The following is a 22,726-nucleotide window of genomic DNA, read 5'->3' as shown; positions in this document are numbered from 1 at the left end:
AGCTGACACAGTGATGGTGATACGTAAAAATAAACCAAATTGGAACTTTAATTACTTCAATTAAGCAGAAATTGAGCATATTCTTGCTTACCTCATTATCACCTTTCCAAGTCCCTCAAAGTTACCACTTTTCAACCCATAAAACTTTTATTTTAAGCTGCTTTCTGATACGTGTCTGTATAGCTATGGTATCTGTAAATTTTCCTTTCTTAGCAAAATATTGAAGAAAATAGCTGTCTTTGTAATAACTGGTACAGAAATGATCTTGAGCAGTTTATCTAGATTTTATTCTGACTGAACTATTAATATTCAAGACAATATACTGACTATGCTATTGACTGCCACAGTCTTCCTCAGTTTTCTTGATTTAATTCAATCTTAAATAGAGGAGATCATGGTCAATGGACTGAGGTGCTTCTTAATTTGTTATAATATACTTCTTTCTGCTGTGTTTCCCCATCAGCAGAAGAAAATTAATTCTCTAGGCCTTTCTTGTTCAAGACGTCTTCACATTGCAATTCAGTATTATTCGGGCTTGAACTTTGTTTCCTTTCTATACATACAGACAGTTCTGTATTCTCATGTTTGCTTACCATATTGAACTGCAGTTGCAAAAGTTTGTGAAACAAAATATTTTCAGAGTGGCTTACCCATTTAATTTTTTGAAACCATTTCCACTGCATCTTTGGCGTTCACTGTTAGTGGATAAAACAAATACATTCTGTGGCTGTTAACCAGAGATTTTGTACCTACTGTGACCAGTGTCATTTACATTTGAAAAAAAAAATTTACTGAATCCTTTGAGAATTATATAGTGCTCTGCGTAATAGCTTACAATGATTTTGGTAACTAACAACAAGATAAATGCAGAATGAAAGTAACTGCTGTTGAAACACTAAAAGTCTCCTTTGAAATTTCACAGATTGCTTCTAAAAGCCTACATTTTACTCAAACTAAACTTGGATTACTTAGACCGCCATAGTTTTTCTTTAGCACAGAGCAGAACCTTTGTGATCTTGGCCCTTTTTCTAATCTTAGACCATGATATTTTGTGTGTCTTGGATTGGTGTGTGAGGGGGTGCTTTTTACAGTATCCTGGCCATTGAATAGATGAGGTGGGAAGGAGGAGCTTCTAGCGGTCTCTAGTCCAACCTCCCTGCTCAAAGCAGAGTGATCTAGAGCAGGTTGCTCAGGGTTTTGTCCACTTGGGTTTTGAGTTCATCTGCGAGGATGGAGACTCCGTAACTTCTTTGGGTAGCCTGTGCCAGAGTTTGTTCACTCTTACAGTAAATAAAAATGTTCTTGCGTATGTTTAAGTTGAATTTCCTAGTTTTCAGTTTGTGTCCGTTGCGTCCTATCACGTCATTGAGCACCACTGAGAAGAAAGAGTCTGGCTCTGTCTTCTGTACTCCCCCTCCCAGGTGTTTATACACACTGATAGGATCCCTCCTGAGCCTTCTCTTCTCCAGGCTGAACAGTCCCAGCTCTCTCAGCCTTTCCTAGTATGAGATGCTCCCTTAATCACCATTGCGGCACTTTGCTGGATTTGCTCCAGTATGTCCATGTCTCTCTTGTACTGGGGGGCCCAGCACTGGACGCGCCGAAGGATCACCTCCCTCAACTTGCTGGTAACACTGTGCCCAATGCAGCCCAGGATACTGTTGGCCTTTTGTGTTGCAAGGGCACATTGCTGGCTCCTGTTCAACTTCTATGCCAGGACTGCCAAGGCCCTTTCTGCCAAGCTGCTTTCCAGCTGGTTGGCCCCCATTCTGTACAGGTGCATAGGGTTATTCCTCCTTCAGTGCAGGACTTGGCATTTACCTGTGTTGAACTTCGTGAGGTTCCTGTAGGCCCAGTTATCCAGCCTGTCGAAGTCTCTCTGAATGGCAGCACAACTATCTGGTGTATCAATCCACACCTCCCAGCTTTGTATCATTTGCAAATTTGCTCTGGGTACGCTCTGTCCCATCTTCCCGGTGGTTAATGAAGAAGTTAAACAGTACTGACCCCAGAATCAACCCCTAGGGGACCCCACTAGTGACTGGCCTCCAGCTGGACTTTATACTGCTGAGCATAACCCTACAGGCCTTGTCATCACTGTACTTTTTATCTAAAGCCTGTTTGGATAGGATTAACCTTGATGAACTTTTTTTATCCAGCTATAATTTAGGGGTGGGTGGGTGCGTATATATATATGTATGTATGTATGTCTAAATCAACACTTTCTTGTCAGTCAGTGAAGATAACAGGTATGCCACCACCAAGAGATTCATATTTTCCTCAGATTGAACTGTTTTGTTGTGAAGCAGTGGGTTCATAGGAAGTGGTGGTTGGTCTCCCAAGAGAAGAAGCAGGAGTGGAAAGAATTGACGTATCCAGTGCCCATCAGGAGTTCTTCAGCTGAGCAAGTAGTGTAACTCCAGTCTCCTGGCTCCAGCTTCTGTGTTTTAGATATTAGACCACGCTCACTCTCTTATTCATTAGAGAATTGGTTGTAGTGGGTCTGTCCTCTGCTTCCCAACTTCAATTTCCCATGAACAAACCTACTTTAAGTTTATAACTTCCTCCTTGGCTCAGACTACTTTCTGCCTGTTTAAGCAGAGTGTGAATTTAGTTCTTGGCTACTTAAAAAGAACAAGTCACACTTAGATATAAAAGTTGCAAGTGTTATGTTGCTGAAATATTAGCTTTGGCTTGCAGAATTCTGCCATATGATGTTACAACCCCTAGAAAGGGGAGAAATTCACCCCAATTCTGTCTTGTGTAGCTTGATCTAAAAGCCGTGAGCTTTATTTTCTAAATTTAACACTCTTAAACTGTTGAGGATTTTAGTTTTGTTTAATTAATTTGGTATCTTTTGCATTTGATTATAGTGTATGACCTCAAGTTATTAGATGCTAAAGGCTGTTTATGAAAAGACATGACTGTCTTTCACTTCAGATATGTAACCACTCCTTTTTTTATTGTTCATCTTGCTGTGCTATGGAAAAGACTTATTGAAGCTTGTCTGCATAGTCTATAATATTCTGAATTCATTGTTTCTTTGAGCACATACTAAAGACTTTATTGTAACGATAGCACATTATTAACGTTAGCCTGGCCTTTAGAACCTCCACTGAGGAACACCAATGTTAACACCATTCAGTAGATGTGTTGCAGTATTATAGCTTCGAAGTGTGACAAAACTTGGGAATTTCATACGAAGGCAACTACATGTTACGGAAATCTCTGTTTAGCTGCATGTTCATTATCTAGGCAGAGCTGAAGTCATAAGCTTGATTCGAGTAGAGATGAACCTTGTAATACTGCAAATTAATACATGCTCTCAGGCTTTGATGTCTTGTTTTTTACTGGGAGATTGGCTTTTCATTACTTATTGTTGAATTTGAGCTTAGTAGTGGTAGACACGTTTTTACAGTTTGTTTCAAGGCATAAGGTGTTTATAGAATTACTTGTTTTACAACACCCTTTCTCCAAGTTAATAAAAATATGCCCATGAGTGTTAACATTTGGTATGGTATTCACCTTGATTTTTAGTTAAAAGCATGTTTAAATATAGTTTTTCTGTGTATTGTTACTAAATGTGTGTGTGTGTGCGCGCGTGTGTATATGTACATATATATGCATGCAAGTGCTTTAAGATGAAAACAAGGTAGCAGTTAGATGATGAGAAATCTAATTTAACCTCCTTGGAGATGAAATGCGACCTGTAATAGTTAACTGTGTTCAAATTGTCCTAGACAATTTTGGAAGTCTGATATAAAAATAGCTTGGGGATTTGGAGAATGTTAATGCATTGACACAGTTGGGCTGGAGCTCTCTTGGCCAGTTGAAATATCATTTAGTTATACCAGGTTTTGCTTTCTTCACATCTGTGCAGAAAGCCTCTGAAGACTAAACAACGCTTATTTAAATACCTCAGTGGATTTTTGTGGAGTGGCTTGCTTTTTCTTTTTCTCTCTTTTTTTTTTTTTTTTTCTTCCTCCCCTCCTCCTGCTATGGCATGCTAAATTGTTTTTTTATTTCCTCAGATTAAGAAGTGAGCAGTGGGAGAGTAAGAAAGGGAGCAGGGGAAAAACTGGCTTTCCTGGTTCCTATCTCAGAATGGTGAAGTTCCCTGCTGCCAGTGAGCCTTTCAAAACTCTACCTGCTAGCTTTCTTGGCACCTGTGTTGCAAGTTGCTGACCCTGTGTTAAAACATCACAGTGGAGCTGTTTAAGTTCTCAGGCATATCAATTTTTATACTTTCAAAACGTGAAGTACCTTAGTATTAAGTGTTCCATTAACTAAGAGTTGCACGTGTGGCTCAGCCACTAGCGATTACGGCAGCAGTAATGTAAGGGAGCAGTGCAACAATGCAGCAGTGATGTTCTCCTTGAACGTCTTTGAGTTGGAAGTGGCATAAAAACAAGGTTTCATCTAATGAAGCATAAGCTGCTGCTTCAACTGGTTAGCTCCAAAATTCTTAAGACTTCCTTATTCTTCTAACATTGGTAGGGGATGAAATGTGCTAAAAACTTGGATTCTGTCAGTTCTGGGTGAATGTCTCCTTTCTTATCACTGCAGGCTCTTGCTGCCTGCTTGCCTCTTATGGCCACTAAATGGCTCCTGTTCTGCGTCTCCAGTTCAGTGCTCATGTTTTCACCTATCGTGTCAACATTTGCATTACGTTATTTGCCTTCAGAAATCAAAGAAAGGGGACTAGTTTCCATGTGCCAGAAGACACTGCATCTATGCAAATTTAAGTCCACCTGCTGTTTTGTGGGGCAGCCAGCAACTTCCAAAATGATTGTGCCATGGCTGTTTGGTGGGGAAGACTTGATGAAACGGCATAGCTTTTCCTGAGATACGAAACAGTCCTGTAATCTTATTGCAATAATTTAGGGGTCTTTCAGGCAAACTCTTGCACAGTTTTTTGAACCACTGGTCCTAGTTTTCTTCCAAAGTTCAGTATTTTCTTTCAAGCTCCCTAGTACCTGTTAATTGGGGTCTTCCATTCTTCTGTCCACTTGCAGTCACAGTTTCCTTTGTATTCTTTCACAGACCCAAAAATCTACTCTAACCTATCTGTTGAGAACAGCTCTTGGTAACCACCATAGTACCATAAAATACCATTGTAACTTGTATTCCCTTATGAATATTTTACTGCACAAAAATTAATTTCAGTAATTATTTCAGATTCTCTACTCTGGCTCTTGTTAGGCATTAGCGAAGTAGGGATCCACAGCCTCCAGCTGTACAACACAAGCCTTTCATATCATCTATAGAAGTTGTTAGCTGGAGAGGTGTTGAGTTATCCTTTTGGAAATTCTTAATTTTTTTTTTTCCCTAGCACCAGAGTAGTAGAAGTCAGGATTTGTCCCTCTTTTAAAGAGTAGTACAGTGATAGTAGATGGCATAGTTGAGAGTATTTTTCTCACATGTAGTGATTGGATCTGTAGCTCTAGAACTAAACCAGCAGGGAAGCAATATCTCTCAAAGTCCTCCTGGGTGCAGGCCAAAGAGGGGTAAAGATTTTCATAGGTTGCAAGTAAGATGACTTGATTAATTTTATCTGAAAGGCAATGCTTGGCAAGGTGAGTGACTGACCCCATATCTCATGGTAGAGATGTTTTCTCTTCTGTCAGCTCTATTTGACAGGACTTCGGGTTTTAACTTGCTTCTGGCCTCTGTGGATGATGTTATGTTGTGTTGTTCACAGCTTGAGTACTTGGGTTGGTAGAGATTGGTAGTGCACACAGATAGTAGCAGAGCTGAGACCCAAAGCTAGGAACTCTTTGTTGGTACTTTGGTGTGGTTTTCTTAATCACAGAATCACAGAATGGTTTAGGTTGGAAGGGACCTCTGGAGATCATCTAGTCCAACCTCCCTGCTCAAGCAGGGTCACCTAGAGCACATTGCCCAGGATCACATCCAGACGGCTTTTGAATATCTCCAGCGAAGGAGACTCCACCACCTCTCTGGGCAACCTGGTCCAATGCTCTGTCACCCTCACAGTCAAGAAGTTTTTTCTCAGGTTCAGATGGAACTGCCTGTGGTTCAGTATCTGCCCATTGCCTCTTGTCCTGTCGTTAGGCACCACGGAGAAGAGTCTGGCCTCATCCTCTTGACACCCTCCCTTCAGGTACTTGTAGACATTGATCAGATCACCTCTCAATCTCCTCTTCTCCAGACTGAACAGGCCCAGCTCTCTCAGCCTTTCCTCAGACAAGAGATGCTCCAGTCCCCTCATCATCTTGGTAGCCCTCCGCTGGACTCTCTCCAGGAGTGCCATGTCTCTCTTGTACTGGGGAGCCCAGAACTGGACACAGTCCTCCAGGTGAGGCCTCCCCAGGGCTGAGGAGAGGGGCAGGATCACCTCCCTCCACCTGCTGGCAACACTCTGCCTAATGCAGCCCAGGAGACCATTGGCCTTCTTGGCCACAAGGGCACACTGCTGGCTCATGTTTAACTTGTTGTCCACCAGGACTCTCGGGTCCTTCTCTGCAGAGCTGCTTTCCAGCAGGTCAACCCCCAGCCTGTCCTGGTGCATGGGGTTATTCCTCCCGAGGTGCAGGACCCTGCACTTGCCTTTGTTGAACTTCATGAGGTTCCTCTCTGCCCACCTCTCCAGCCTGCCCAGGTCCCTCTGAATGGCAGCACAGCCTTCTGGTGTGTTAGCCTCTCCCCCCAGTTTAGTATCATCAGCAAACTTGCTGAGGGTGCACTCTGTGCCTTCCTCCAGGTCATTGATGAATACATTGAACAAGACTGGGCCCAGGACTGACCCCTGGGGGACACCACTAGCCACAGGCCTCCAACTAGACTCTGTGCCATTCACCACAACCCTCTGAGCTCGGCCATCCAGCCAGTTCTCAAGCCACCTCACCGTCCACTCATCTAGCCCACACTTCCTGAGCTTACCTAGGAGGATGTGATGGGAGACAGTGTCCAAAGCCTTGCTGAAGTCCAGGTAGACAACATCCACTGCTCTGCCCTCATCTACCCAGGCATTCATTCCGTCATAGAAGGCGATCAGATTGGTCAAGCAGGATTTCCCTTTGGCGAATCCATGCTGACTACTCCTGATCACCTTCTTGTCCTCCACATGCTTAGTGATGACCTTCAGGAGGAGCTGTTCCATCACCTTTCCAGGGATGGAGGTGAGGCTGACAGGCCTGTAGTTTCCTGGCTCCTCCTTCTTACCCTTTTTGCAGACTGGCGTGACATTGGCTTTCTTCCAGTCCTCAGGAAGGAGGATAATAATCATTGTGCTCTAAGATAGCTGAATAGGTTGTCTCACTATTTCTGTGTGTTGTATACAATTAAATGGTTATATTCAATGTGGGAATGCGTTACGGAACGGTGTCAGGTGTTGTTTTAAGAATGTTATGAGGCATGCTAAGATGTCCTTGTGATACTATGTTCATTTAGGTATTACACAAAAGCTCTGCTTTAAGTGAGGGATGAGAGTTAACTGCTACACTTACTGAAAAGAAAGAAATTAATACAGCATTTTACTGCAGTTTAATCAGTGCATAACAGCACCTGGACTATATAAAGTTAGTAGACTTGGTAAAAACTGATGTGAAATTTGGGGGTTGTGTGGGGTCCCTCCTTTCTGCCTTAAAGGAGCAATACCTCTTAACTGTTTGTAACCTGCCTGGCATGCAGCGAGATCCTGTGCTGTCAGAATAGGCCCCTGGTGGAAGGAGCTGCAAGCCTGAGGTTGAAGACATGCTTGTCTTTTTTTTTTTCCAAGTGCACTTAACATTGCACTGCATTGCATGTGTTAACATTTGAAAGCTAGATACTTGTGTAATTTTGATTCAAGAGACATGTGTTTCAGGGGGTAGCTGCCACATTCTTGTTCTGTCTTGCCGAAAATTAAAACTTTTCTTGATTGATTTCCTCTTCCAGATGTTTAACGGAGTTATCCCTGTGTAGTGGGCTGGTGGAGGTCACTGAAAACAAATAGCTTGTGTAACTGTTGTCTGAAGAAAAAGTCTGTAGCTATCATTCTTCTTTCAGTGAATCCCAACTTGCTACAAAGACAATTCTTGAAAATTGTTGGGTGGAGGAGCGGGGGACTTCGTTTTGTGAGCGTTTGGACCACGTTTTGTGAGCTCAAAACTTGAGAACGGTGTGAGAGATTCTCCAGAACAGACGTGTGGATATTTAATACCAGGCCCTCAGAAAACTCACTCACTTCATTGTTTTTGGTAAGACGAGACGAGTGTTTCAGCTTCACCGAAGCCACTGAAGATGTGTCTTGTGTCGTGTGTCATGCCTCCCCCCCTCCAGTTTTCACAATGCAAACATTAAATGGTACAAGCTACTGCAATTTTGAGAACCTTTATAAAATAACAAAGTCTTTTTCTGTCTTTGTCTTTCGAGGGGAGGTGAGCTTTTTAAAAGCCCCCAAATCCTTTCTGTGAAGTCATTATCAGCTTTCTTCACGTAAGGCAAAGTTATTGACAAAGCAGGGCTTTCGTGAGATATCCTGTATAACACTACAGCAGGTTGCTAAGGTTGTTTCCATTACAGGGTCTGTCCTGACTCTGCTGTGAAATTGTTAAATATGAAAATCCCCATTAAATTAAAAAAGCAAAAATGACTGTGTAATACATAAATCTTTAAACATTTCCAAAATTGTTTCCATGTAGTTTAAAAAGCTCACTGAACACTATTGTATTATAAAGCTTTATAAAAATAAATTGAATCATAACCAGTCATCTGATTGATATTCTTGTGGGAAAGGAGTTGCAGACTTTTACCACACGTTTTTGCTTTATCATGTGCTTATTTTGCAACTTTTAGCACTAACATAGATGCATTGGCAATATTTCGTAAAGGCATAGCTCTTAACTGTTAATTTAGCCTAACATGAGTGAACAAACAAAAATCAATGGCCAGTAAAGAAACTTAAGAAAATTGTTTAGGAAATTGTCCTTAAAAGAATTATTTTTAATTATTTTTAAAGGAGGTGTTATATCAAATATGAGGTTATTGGAGCAAGTAGTAGCCTCATATTTAGTTGGTTCTTGACTGTGCTGGTTCCTCTTCTTGCCTTCAACCTTATTTTGCATTTTAGTAGCTGGAATCATATGCTATCATATGGAATCATGTACAAATTGTATAAGTAAAGGCTTCAAGGTGCTGAAGTTGATAGGAATGCATTCTTAATGGAATACATACTTGATGCTTCCCTGAGTTTTCATTAGGCATTTGATTTGCCGTAGAAAAAGAGATACCATCTTTTTGGTCTTTTGCAAGGAAAGCAAATAGTAGGTTGCCCAATAGCATTTTCAGTAGAATAATTTACTGTTGTCATGACGATATAGTGCTAATTTAACCTATTTTTACTGATGAAGGTTTTAATCTCATATCAGGTCCGTCTTCAGTCAACATAAAAATAGCAGTGTAGTAAGTCGAACAGGTGTTTAGATATGGAAAATGTTTACCTGCCTTGTAGGAGGAGATTGAGTGATAATAGGTGAGCGTTTGCAAGATACTGTGAAGAAGTAGCTTTCTATATAAATGTCAGGAAAACTACTCTAAATATATGGCAGAAGACCTTTAAAAGTGCATTGCATTTGTCTGCTAACAATTGCTTCTTAAAGAATGTTGTCGGTGAAACAGCGAAATTTTATGTTGTGTGATTTCAATTTTAATTTCAAAATGTCACTTTAAAGTGGATTTCTGGATTCAAAAAAAGTTTTTAAAGGCTCAAATGTTTTAATATAGCTGGAAGTTAGTATTAGTAACACTTTTATCCTTTGGAATACTATTGCGTACTTTAAAACATGACGTTCAAAGTCGTATTGATGGTCCTGCCCGTTTCTTTTTCACTTTTTCTGAGGCTCTGGTGTGTCTGTTTAAAAACAGTACAAGCTTCCATTGCCTTGAGTTATGTAGGGAATCGTGTGGTCTGTGAGATTTATTTAGCTTTTCCAAGGCTTATCTGAGTATTTGCTCATGTATTAATAAAATTATATGATAGTTTGATGGGTTTGATTTGCCTTCTGATTCCGTGGTTATATGCTTAAACCAGAGCCCCAAGTTCAGCTGTCAGCAGTCCTGGGCGAGTGCCAGCACATGTGCAGGAAGTGGTGTGCTCCCATTTACTGCTTTCCTGTTACCCTATCACGCACATCCTCACTTTCCCCATCCTCTTGCTTTACTCCTTTTCTTGGAGAACCCATCCTCGTCCTCTTTTATTTGCATCCCTGGCAGAGCTATCCTTTCCAACTCCATATTCCCTACCTTCTCCTGCTTTGGCATGAGTACAACGTATGTCCTCCCGCTGGCTTGGGTTTTGGAGCAATCTCTGGAAAACAACAATTTGGTAATGGGACAATGGCTGCTGGTATTGATATGGTGTCCTAAACTGCAGGACACGTGTAGTGTCCTACACTCTTGCACGTGTAGTTACTGCCAGTCCTCTGGTCAACAACTCTGGGGGAGATGGTGCATGAGCACACGCTCTCTGAATTGGTAGTAAATGCAGGTTTGGAGATACGTGCTTACATTTTGGATAAACGCGTCCAGACAGAAGCACTCTAAACATACTGTTTTATTTTGTTACATTCCTGTTACCTTTCGGTAATCACTTACTGATTGGGATCCCTCCTGTAGGTACCACGTACTTTCTTTGTAGAGCTCTCTTTTTAACATCGCTCAGTGCTGTAGTAAAGCTAACGTTGAATTGTGATCAACAGTAAAAATGAATGAGCTTGCTGAGCATACACAATTAAGAGGTACTTATAATTTTCCCTTCTCTTCTGTGATTTCTTATAGTGAAAGGGTCGTTTTTGTTGTGTGTGTTTTTTTTCCTTGGTTGTGTGTTTTTTTTCGTTTTTGGATTTTTTGCTTTAGAAAGGATTAGATGCTAATAAAGCTTCAGTTGCTGTAAGGATCATCTTATCATAGTTAGGCTTGCTCTTACTAGAACAATAGCATCAATATCATTGAGCAGTGCATCTTGTGGAGGTGGTTGTTTCAGGTTTGGTTTTTCACTTTATCCTGTAGTCTCTATAAAGGAAATGCAGATTTGTAAAGCCTGCTTTTGAGATGACATGCAGTTTAACCATCCGACTTGCCAAGATATTAAAATGTAACAATTCTTTAATAGAAACTCAATCCACTTTGGGCAAAATATATTTTGCCCTTCTTTTTTCAATCCCTGAATTTAGCAATCAAAATGGAAATGTATTAAGTCTTTTGACTCACATTTGTTTTTGTGGTCTTGACTATGGCTCTTGGACTTTTGCCTATTTTCAGGTGATTTTTCCCATCCAGCTATTCACAGGCCCTGGTCTGCTTAGCTTCCAAGTTTAGAGGAGATCAGGTGCTTTCAGCCCAATATAGGAAAATGCATAAAATAGAGTACTGTTTTGTAACCCTGACTTGATATTTCAGAGGAGGAAATGAATATTATTGAGGAAGGCAATATTTACTTTTAATTTTTTTTCTCCTGAATAGGTGAATTGTTGAGTTACTAAGCTCGTGCATTTGTCTTGGGAGAACGGGAGGGTTGGATATAGATAAAAATCTGCAAGTACGTGCATGTCGGTGTTACACATGCTTAAGAAATATATTTCAGTGGTATCTAAAGGTTCTTTCAGATGGAGTATCACCTTTGCTGGAATTAATTGTATTTTCTTGTTTTTCTTTGCTCATCATTTTTTATTATTTTTTTCTAACAGAGTAAGTTGGTTGTTTTAGTAATTACGCTTGTATCTTCACAATTTGAGATGCTATCGATGGATGCTGTCTTTGTGATTCATAGTTTTTTAGACAAGTAATTGAGATTGGTTGTGTGGAAGGAAACAGATTAATCTGTTGTCTCCATAATTCTCTGTGCTTAATTAAATTAAATAAATCAATTTTCATTCTTTTCAAATGCATACGCTAGTTCTTTGAACTAGCATTTGCTAAGTTGCTTCAGTCATTGAAGATACTGTCTGAAGCATACATGTGGTTTGGCAAAGCCTAATATGTGTAGAGAAAACAGAAAATTTTGTGCTGCTAAAAAATACCATGTAGTGTAGAGCACTTGTTTAGTACATTCACTGCCACATGGTAGCACTTCAAAAGAGACAAATTATTGCCTTAAAAATACTACCCACATTAGTAGTGGTACTATAAAAAGAATATTATAGTTGTTTTTCAATATAGTTTGACCAGCGTAACCGAAATTGGCTGTATTCAAGTTGTCGGATAAATTCAGAGAGACGTTAGTGGAGAAGCTGAATACTTATCTTTTGCTACATAGACTTTTGCATCTCTTGGAAAGCACGCTTGGTGTGGCGTAAGTTTTAGTTAATGACAACCCTGATTTTCAGTTTATCTTTCAAATTGTCCATTTGGATGAAGAGTCTCAGAGGAAAGAATATCCATCCTCAGATACTCCACGTGGTCTTTTTGAGGAGGTCGTCGTGGGTGTGGGTACACTGAAGGTCTTCAAATTGTTTTTGAAATTTGGTGAACTATCCTCATGCAGACATGTAATTTTTGCTGTTAAAGTTCAGAGTTGAAGGGCAAATTTCTTCAGTGTGAGTGAAGACAAACACTTAATTGTGAAATCCAGACTAAGGGTTACGCAAGCATTAGTGGCTTCTAGTGCAGAATTGCTAATTTCTTTGGTAATGCAGCGTTTGTTTAAGATACGCGTCAGTGAATTGGATGAGCAGCAATGTAAAAACAGTCGGAGATACTTTCAGAACAGACTTAGGCTTGGGTACTGCGTTCTTTCACTCCAGAAGGATTTGGGTTTTTTAGGAGACATATTGGTTGTGACTTTGAAAATCACACTTCTTAAGACTTATCAACTTAAAATTTGATTTGGAAATTGAGGCCTTGAGCATTTAAGATGCCATCAAATGTATTGAGTCCAGGCCATCTTTGATCAGGATTTCACATGTCATAATATTTACCAGCAATAAATATTATGACATGTGAAATATAATGAACTATAAGTTGGGCTAAGTTTGGCTTGACTGAAATGTATCTCATGTCATGGTAATAATAACTATTTAAGATCTAAATTTCTGTGGCACGTACATCAATATGTGAATTCCTGAGTTCTGGATTTTAATGAATTGTTTATAAAGAAATGAAAATCCTATAATTTTGGAGTGTTAAATAAACTTGCATAACGTATCAGGTTACTACAGTAACATTTGTTTCAGAACAGCTTTAGAAGTAAGCTGTTATTTCCTGAGGGATATAAATTTGCCAGTTGTTTGCAAATGATTGTTTGCGTTTTAAAATCATCACTTGGACTGTTTTTTGGGATGGCGGGATTCAATGACTCGATTGATTGGACCAATTCTTAAATTAGGTTTTGGAATATGAAATTATTGACAGAGGATATTTTAAGATGTTTAGAGAGCTCATATTTGTGTTCGATTTCTGACTTTGTCTCTGATTTATTGTATAATTTTAGATACGTTACTTTCCTTAAAAAACAAAACACAGGAACAGGGAACAGAAGCCCTGCTTTAGTAGACTTTCTGCAGTTCAAGTTGTCATATATCTTCAGTCAAGGAATTTCATCAGTCCTACCAGACATGCCAGTTAAATTCAAGCAAAACCCCCCTTTCTGTATAATTTTGCACTTTTTTTTTCTGTACTGGAATAGTTTATATTCTACACAAATTTATAGAAACACTTACTAACTGCATTAGTTCTTCTTGTTCGCACTTTGTTTGCAAACTTGCAAAAAAGTGTTGTTTTAGAGGAGGGAGTTTCTTCGATACTAAAAAAAGAGAGGCTGTTGTGTTCAAAATAATTTCTCCTCTGAAAGCAGTTCGAGAAGCGTGATGTTCCAGGAGATAGAGGCTGTGGATTCTTAATGCAAGTAGTACGCAGCGATGTGCAAAAATAAAAAATAACTTGCTTAAAAAATATAGATGCAGTGCTAAAATGAAAAAGCCAGTCTAATCTGACTGTCTAACTGTTCCCTTGCCCCTTTTCCTTGCTCGCTTTAGCCTTGGGTGGTCTCAGGCTTGTTGGCCCTGCATCTTTGCAGATAGCTTGGGAAGGAGGAGGGCACCCACATTGCTACGGTTGGAGATGGTGAACTCCTTGTTATTAGAGCTGCATGACTTCCCAGGTCCTAACAGATTGAAGACTTGAGGAGAGAGAGAGAGAAAGAGAACGCTTGCCTAGTCTGTGCTTAGCTTCTAGGTAAGCAGAAGATGTTTTGAAGACTGGGCAAAAGATGGAGAGAAGTAGTGGTAATGATATTAACAAAAGCAACTTGGGGGCTGTTATCCATTTATGCAATTTGGCAGCTTCTTGGAGCTATCTAGCTACTAATACATGTTATGTAATATATATGTGTGGTTAAAAGAGTTTCCATTTCTCTCAAGTGGGAACTGCATCGTGTTTTAATTTCTGCAGTTGTTTTCCCAAGACAGAGCTGCTAGCTATTGATGCTTTATTGGTTCTTTGAGATTGCCTTCATTATCATTTAACTGCTAACATTCATGAGAGGAGGAATTGCTGACATGAAATCTGGCTGGTTTTCAGTGAGTCTTTTTTCTTCTGTAAGATATCACTTACACTTATGTTCAGTTACGCATTGCTGCTTATATTATGTTTAAGAAAAGAAATGTCCTGAAACTTCAACATTGCTTTCTTTAGATAGTTATCAGTTACCTCTCAGATGTGTACTTTTAAGAGCATGGTATATCTTTATTCAGGATCGTAAAACATCTGTGTGTGTTTTATTGTTTTTTTTTTTTTTAAGCGTATTCCCTCTCCTTAACATTAGTCCTCTTAAGAGAGAGATTCTCTGACTAGGCCAACCATGTGATTTCATAGAAATTTATATGCGAATATATATATTTTCCCATCGTTGCCCGACCACCTCTACTTTGATGTTGTCCTCAGTTACAAGTGAATCACCCATGCAAGGAGAAATAGAGCTCAGCTATCTAAATATCCACGTTTAATCTTGTTCTCAAAAAATGTTTCACCTCTTTCATCTACTTTTGAAAATCACTTTCTGTTTTTTTCCTGTTCATGACTACTTCATTTGGCTAGGAAGGGAACTAACCATAATTTCATGCAAGTTTTGTTCACTTTCCATGCAGATCTATCTTTGCAAACCTTCTTTTAACCAAAATAGCCTAGTCTATCTATATCCTGTGCTTTTTATATTCAAATCATACTCACACAAATAGTCTTGTAGTTTGTTCTAGGAAAGGTGTATGTTCTTTATATTGTAATAGTAGAATTTAGAGACTTAACGTCTTCAAAAAGTAGAAGTTCAAGGGCTGAGATTCTCTTACCAGCCACCTTGGCTTTGCTTTTAAAAAAGACGGAAAATGTCTTGAGATGCTACCTGTTAAAGCATTAGGAACTGCTGTATAAGGGGTGTTCATGAAACTGGCTTGTGCTACTGGAAGTTGTGCAATGAAAGGAGGATTAAAATAAGCTATTTTGTTTTGATCTGGCAAAGGGGAAGATTTTTCTACTGATTTTAAAGCAGCTGTTTGATCAGCTCCACTTAGCTCTTTCTCCTGAAGAGTGTAGTGCCATCTTTATATTTGTCTTGGTTTAGAGTCAGCCAAATGGTGCAGGCCTTTTCTTTGCGTGCAATATATGGCATTTCAGATGGTAGCCTGGATACTTTTGCTATCCTGGTTTGGGGGTGCCATGTTAATTGATATCCTGACTGACACACAAATTGCAAAGCATTTATATCAAGATGTTATGAAATAGAATGCAAGTACCAACGTATGCTCTGGAGAAAGTCTGCAAGCGCTTATGTCTTTGAGGATTACCTTAAAGGATACGATTAGTAAGATGTGGCAGTTCAATGAAAACGGCCAGCACAGACTGCAGAATGTATTTTTTGTTCCATGTATGATAAGTTGGAGAAAATATTCATCCATTTTTGAGGAACGTCTCATAATATCTTTAGAGAATGTATTTGGTATTTTTCTCTCCTAAAGGGAAAACGAAGTCACGTCTGAAGAATTAGCACATTCTCTCCTCTGATTAACTTATGTCGCTTTCTTTTATAACGAATATCATATTTTTGTCTGCAAAGAGAAGCCTTGAAAAAATAAAAATAAAAGCAAAACCCTTGTGTGCATGTATCTTTGTAAATGTTGCAGCTGCAGGCAGACCTTAAGGATTCTCTAGCACTGTTGCGTTTGGTTTCTTATCATTTGGCTCTCAGCAGTGGTTCCTCTGATAATCACACTGAAATCTGTTGCCTTAAATTTAGCCAGCAGGTACAGTCCCTATCTGTTTAAAATGTCTGATAAGTAATAAGGTGTTGATCTACTTGATTGGACCACATTAAATATTGCCTTTATGGAACAGAATTCTATTAAGGAACCTGCTTGAATGAGGCATTTAGTAGACACAGAAAGTATTCAGTGGTACAGTGATACATGACAGCTACTGGTGTAAAGATCCTGACAAAAAGTTTTTCTCTACCGTGTAAGGTAACTTAGCACGTATGAAAAGAAACAGTGTTGAAAAATGGAGGATAAATGCAATCAAAACTATCCGACAGCTATAGTTGGTGCCCCAAACAGTAATACTGAAAACATAGTTTTTACGTTGCAAAGGAGACACGAATGACTTCTCTCTCCTATTTCAATTCTACAATTTTTCCTTTTGGTTATAAAAGTGAATTAATTCCTGACAGTATTGGAACTTAAATCACCCTTTGTTTCCTGCTAAATGGTAAATGGTTATTGCTTTGTGAAACACAGTGTCAGAAATCTTTATGAATGAGCAAGGTAGTACCCACTGTAAACCATATGTGTAGCAGTTTGATCATTTTAGCAATTAACTGCAGCTGGGGAAAAAAAAAAAACAGTCTGCACGCTCAGGCTGGTCTTAGTCTTATTCTCTGAGGAAGCTCTGGATTTTGATGAAGATAGTCCTATAGTGAATAAATAAACTTCTCTGATCAGTTGCCTAAATGGGGGAAAAAATACAATTTACTTTAATATTAAGCTCTCTAGAAATAGTAGAGATTGTGTTAATTTACTTTGTAAATTGTTTATGCTTTTTAAACTTTTATACTTCTTATTTAATCTAGTTCAATACCAGATGGAAATGATGCGAAGCCTTCGCCACGTAAACATTGATCATCTTCACGTTGGCTGGTACCAGTCCACATACTATGGCTCTTTTGTCACTCGTGCCCTCCTGGACTCCCAGTTCAGTTACCAGCACGCAATTGAGGAGTCTGTAGTTCTCATTTACGGTCAGTATGAGGTTTCCTTTATTATTCTTTTCCCCTCTTAATATTATTACTACTATTTTTGTATTCTGTCTTTTGCCTGTAAGAGTAGCCTGGCAGGCCTTTTCAAGTAAATACCAACCCTGTGTCTACGGCAGCCTCAGCAGCAGCTAAGTCTAGACAGGGTTTCCTTCTTTCTGTTTATTTTTCTTGCTATCAGAGCCCTGATGTGTACGTTTTGGAATGCTGGAGTAGCTGCTTCATTTTTATTCCTCCATCTCCCCTCCCTCGCTGAAGGGGCTGGTGGAACTAGACCAGATGTCTAACAAACCCCGATTGCTAGAGTGTCTGGCTCTGTACGTGACTGACCAATCATAACACGAATTGCCAAGTTTTTTTTATACCTCTGACAGAAGCATACAAAACCTGGACTGTTTCTTAGCACAAAGATTTTTTTCTTTTCTGCCTATTTAATGGTGTTTCCTCAAGCTCTCCAGACCAGATGTTCTGTGCTGTATCAGAACCGTAGGCAATTTAACAGCTTTATAGCCTCCCCCTCCCCAAACACTCACAGTTTGCCATATCTGGCAGACTTGCATATAGTTTCCAGCTGAGAAGTAAATGTAACGTCCTGAGTATCTGTCAGAAAAAATACTAATGAATACGATCAATCTTATGAGCTGCCCCAAAATTGTTTCAGTATGTTAACAATTGGATTACAGTAAAGAACAAGTTGTTAAAGTATACTTATATTGGCTGGAAACATTGCATCATCAGACCTTGATGAATTTTCCACTTGTTTCAGTCTATTTTGGTTTTCATTTTATCACCGATTGCTAAAAGTTTTACTGTGTTAACTTTCAGACAACATGAATGTTAACACAGCTTTTATTCTAATGTTGGCATGCTTCAGCCGTTATCATGCTGCAAGTGTTAAGCTTCCTTGTCCTAGGAATGTAACAGTTTGTTTAGAAAATTTCCCCCTAAATTCAGTATAGTATGTCAAGGTAAAATTAATTTTTTTATATACCAATTACATTATAATGCATGAAGCAGCAGGGCAACTTGAGCTAAATTAGCTTACTGCTACTCTTAAATCCTATTTTTTGTATAAAATGTAGTTTAATGAATATTTTAATTTACTACATAATGACTAGAGGGGAGAAATATTTGTTTAAATGAGGTAGCTCTTATGCCTGAGTTCTGTGGATAGTTCATATGAAAGGAAAAAAAGTGTGAATTAGAACTTTAATGGGGAAATAATGTTGCGAGTAGAATGAGTCTAGATCCCCCTGTGTTCTCCAATAAGTTTATTAATCAGCTTCATTCGTAGTTCGACTGTATTTTACGTTTCAGTACAATATGGTTACTTTGACTATATTCGTCTCTGGGAGTCTTAATTTTTGTTTAACAGGACTTTTTAGATTTTTTTCCTCATATTTAAATTATTCAGATACGCAAATTTAAAAAAAAAAAAAAAGATTTATTGTTTGTAATAGTATTCTTCCTCCCTTTTGGTTATAGATCCCATTAAGACTGCCCAAGGGTCTTTGTCACTAAAGGCATACAGACTGACTCCCAAACTGATGGAAGTCTGCAAAGAGAAAGACTTCTCTCCAGAAGCGTAAGTAACTTAAAAGAATATTTTTCTCATAGGTTTGCTGGGTTATTTGGGAGACAGAAGGGTACATGGGGTGATGAAACACTGTATTTAAAATAGCATGTGCTGGGGAAACTGGATGTATAGGTGTAGTGATAGATGTACACTGATACAGTGGGCTAAGAAGGAATGAAAGTCAGTCTTTGGGTATCTAAATAAGGGCTTAAGGGGTAGAACATTAGCTCATTTTGGAGATGGTCAGCGGGCTGGCTACGAGGAACATGGTGAAGATAGCTGTGCCTGGGAACAGAGTCAAAAATATTAAAAAAAAAAAAAAAAAAAAAAAAAAGAAATGGAGAAAGGGAAATAGCTGGTCTGTCCATAAGCTCTTTTTTCCAGAAGGAAAATTGAACAGGTATTCTGGAATAGCTATTCTTCTGTTTTTATTCCAAATTAACTCCTCCGTGTGGACATATTCTTCTTGAGTAAAAGTAGGATAAAAGTACTCTGTTTCAAAAGATTAGACACTTGTATTAGATGTAGGCCTCAGCTGACATCTTTTTCCTAAACAACAGCAAAAACACAAACACTTACTAAACTTTCTTCATTCAGAAAAACTGAATCATTTCATTACTCAATGTCTAAAGATAACATTTCCAGAATGGACAAATGAGTCTGCAGCTTAGTCAAAAAAAAAAAAGTGAAAACAAATGTTTTTTCCCAAATTCAACACTCATGCAAAGATGTTAGGGATATATTTCTTACATGTTATATACCTTTATTTTCAGGTTTTATGAAAGGCACAGCGTCTATCTGAAAGCAATAACAACACCTTTTATATGTACATTGTAAAAGTATTGAAAATATATATTCTAATATCTACCATAAAATGTACTTACTTAATAATAGAGTACGAAAACACACTATTTTGTCAATCTCATTTTTGGTTGGTAAAAACTACAATTATTCGGCTATAGGGGAAATCAGCAGTTATGATTTTAGAACTATTTTAGTGTCCTTTGGTAACTAACGATTCACTTCTATTTAAGAAACCCTGATGGTAGAGAAAACAGTAAAATATTTTGGAAGGGGCAGAGTTAATCCTGCCAGTACAGTCTTTTGCTGGAGGCTTTTTCATGTAAGTAGTGTATTAGTGAGCAAAGCGACTGCTTGACTTCTGAGAGTTTTTCCTTGAGCAGCTTTTACTAGTCTTTGTAAACATGAGATTTGGCCATGCGAATACTCTCTTACCAAAAAGACTTGACTTTTGCTTGGTTGTGGAACTCTGGAAATCTGGAGTTTTACAAAATTGCTTCTTTAATGTAGCTGGAGCAACAGTTCAGCAAACTGAACTGATTATATTAATAAATATTTTTAATTTGTTTCACAGACTGAAAAAAGCAAACATTGCTTATGAAAACATGTTTGAAGAAGTGCCCATTGTAATTAAGAATTCTTACCTGATCAATGTGATGTTGTGGGAACTGGAAAAGAAATCCGCGGTAGCCGATAGACATGAATTGCTCAGTCTGGCTAGCAGGTAAGTACTTGTTACAATAATGGATGTATTTTTATTCACTTTCCCAAACCACAGTTTAACACCTTGGGTGAAATCCCAGTCTCATTACAGTCCATGGAAGCTTTACTTTGACTTTAATTGGGTTAAGACTTTACTCTTCATGTTATTTTGCTGAAGGAAAAGCTGCATGGTAAGACTCTAGCATGAAATTCAAGGACGAAATTCAGTCAGTAATCTGTATATACCTATAGTGCTTGCTGTAGATATACCTTTTAGTATATTTCTTCACTTCAAGGAAATACCAATATTCAGAAGATTAAAGCAAATAGATCTGGAGATGAAAATTGCTTTTGTTAAGTATTCCTCGAGTAACTATGTAAATAATTTTGATAAGAAGTAAATCACATTTGTTGTACTTTGGTAGCAGAATGCATTTGAGGGGGAAAAAAGCCTCTATTATTAAAACTAGCAAAAACGCTTGGACTGTTTTTAATGACAGGCAGCATTCATCACGTCAGATTTGTTAAAATGTGTCATAACCTCACAGTTTGAGATGCCAGAGTAAGATCCTATGTGGAATCCCTAATTTTTTTTAAATCATTTAAAAATTTTTAGAATGACCTTCTTATAACTTTGTCTAAGAATAACTGTTTTTGTAGCACTTTGCTATGGAAGTATGTTTATAATATACTTCATGTCATGGCATATAGCAGTACAGTTAGAAATGTTAATGGTATTTAAATCTTACATGACACAGTAAAGTTAATTTTGATTATTATTGGACTGATCAAAATAACCAGATGCATAAAATGATGAATTATCTTGTTGGATAGGAACAGGAATGTATTTTCTAATAGATTTTCAGGGTGTAAAGCTTTTTTTTTTTTCCTTTTTTCCTTTTTTCCTTCCTCTCTCTCCCCTCAAACTAGTATCTGCCAAGATTCTGATCCCCGCTGACTCTGCAGCAGCAAATTAGCTGAATGCTAGTGGCCCTTCTTTCTCCCCCTATGTAAGGCTGTTGTTAATGGGTCCATATTGTTAGTGGTCCATATGTTGCCTGAGTTAGCAGGAATCTTCCGCTGTGTTTTCTTGACCATTAGCTCCCAGCAGGAGGAAAGATTCTGTTTTTCATGACACTTACTCTTTCAACTTTGAGGTTGCCATGAAGACAGACAGTCTTTCGCAGTGTGCTGTGAATAGACAGGCTTTCAGCATGCTGTTCAGATAAGTTTTTGAATCTGAATAGAGATGAGTGTAAAGATAATGGTCTCTTTAGAGTCATAGTACGTGGAGCTTATGTGGATGTATCAAGGGTCTGATACTTTCCGAGAACTTAGCCAAGAGAGAACAAGTTTGGGTTGAACTCTGTCCAGGTACTAGCAAATGTCACGAGATATTTAGTTAGTTATTTTGTTCAAGTGTCTTTGCACCTTGTATTGTCAGTTGGTGAAGAATTTTTGCGCAGGTGGTCAGTCTGCCTGACTTTTCAGGCTTTCTGTCAGACTCTTTCCTTGGTTAAAGATCACAAGAGAGTGCTAGATGTGGAGATGAGTGATTCCTCATGAACTGTACCACTTGATTGTGAAAAGGACGACTGTGCTGGATATGCAGCTGGCTTCCAGGTGACCTGACAGTGTTGCCCTCGCTTGCTTCAATGGGTCTATTCTGTTAAAAGTTAGGAAAGGTAGGAAAAAAATTCAGCCTGAATCTCAGCACAGGCTGCTACACTAGTCATGTGATACCTTTCTGGTAAAGGAAACAAATGTGAATTGATCACAAACCACAGATGAAGTTTTGCATCATTTGTTCATCTTATGCAGTAGCTGTGACGTACTGCTGCCCTCACTCAAGATAAAAGATAGTAATTGCACAAATAACTTTTCTTTTTGGAATGATATTGTGGAAGTTCTGGCCTGGTGCCAGATGGGCTTTTGTCGTTGGTCCTTGCATCAGACAAGTGCAAGAGAAAAACATGAACACAAAACAAAACTGAAACTCTCCATCATCTGTGCTTTGGAATCCTTCACAGCAGAAAAAAGGGAAAATGTTTTTTCTTAGTGAATCAGAATTTATTTTCAACTGGTGTTTTTGGAGAAGTGCTGCACCATTCTTAACAATGGCACAGGCTGAACTGGGTTCTTGATAAACCTGGCTAAAAGTGCATTTTCAGATAAGTGTAACTTACACAGTTAGTATCTTACATCGGCAGCAATTTTTTTTAGCTTACTGAAGTAATTGTTGACGTCTAGAATTTCACAGTAAGGGGGAATTAATTCAATAGATTCATCAGTTTTCAGAGAGATGTCCGAGTTATGTCTCCTAAACTGCCTTTCCTGGCAGCATACCTGTGGCTCACTAGGTACACTTGAAGGATTTAATTTAAGGTCGTTAGGTTGATAAGAAGCACACT

General features: G+C 38.6%; 1 protein-coding gene across 1 annotated transcript in view; it reads left to right on the top strand.

The window, feature by feature from the left end:
• EIF3H (eukaryotic translation initiation factor 3 subunit H) overlaps positions 1 to 22,726 on the top strand; it is an 84,781-nt gene that overhangs the window by 50,149 nt on the left and 11,906 nt on the right. The window contains exons 3-5 of the mRNA XM_068933152.1: positions 17,054 to 17,221; positions 18,722 to 18,821; positions 20,188 to 20,337. Of these exons, the coding sequence (XP_068789253.1) occupies positions 17,054 to 17,221; positions 18,722 to 18,821; positions 20,188 to 20,337 (418 nt within the window). The remainder of the gene's footprint in view (positions 1 to 17,053; positions 17,222 to 18,721; positions 18,822 to 20,187; positions 20,338 to 22,726) is intronic.

The sequence above is a fragment of the Struthio camelus genome, chromosome 2, assembly GCF_040807025.1.
Source record: "Struthio camelus isolate bStrCam1 chromosome 2, bStrCam1.hap1, whole genome shotgun sequence".
NCBI classification, from domain to species: Eukaryota; Metazoa; Chordata; class Aves; order Struthioniformes; family Struthionidae; genus Struthio; species Struthio camelus.
Note: the sequence above shows the minus strand (reverse complement) of the source record. Positions and strands in the feature narration are given on the sequence as shown.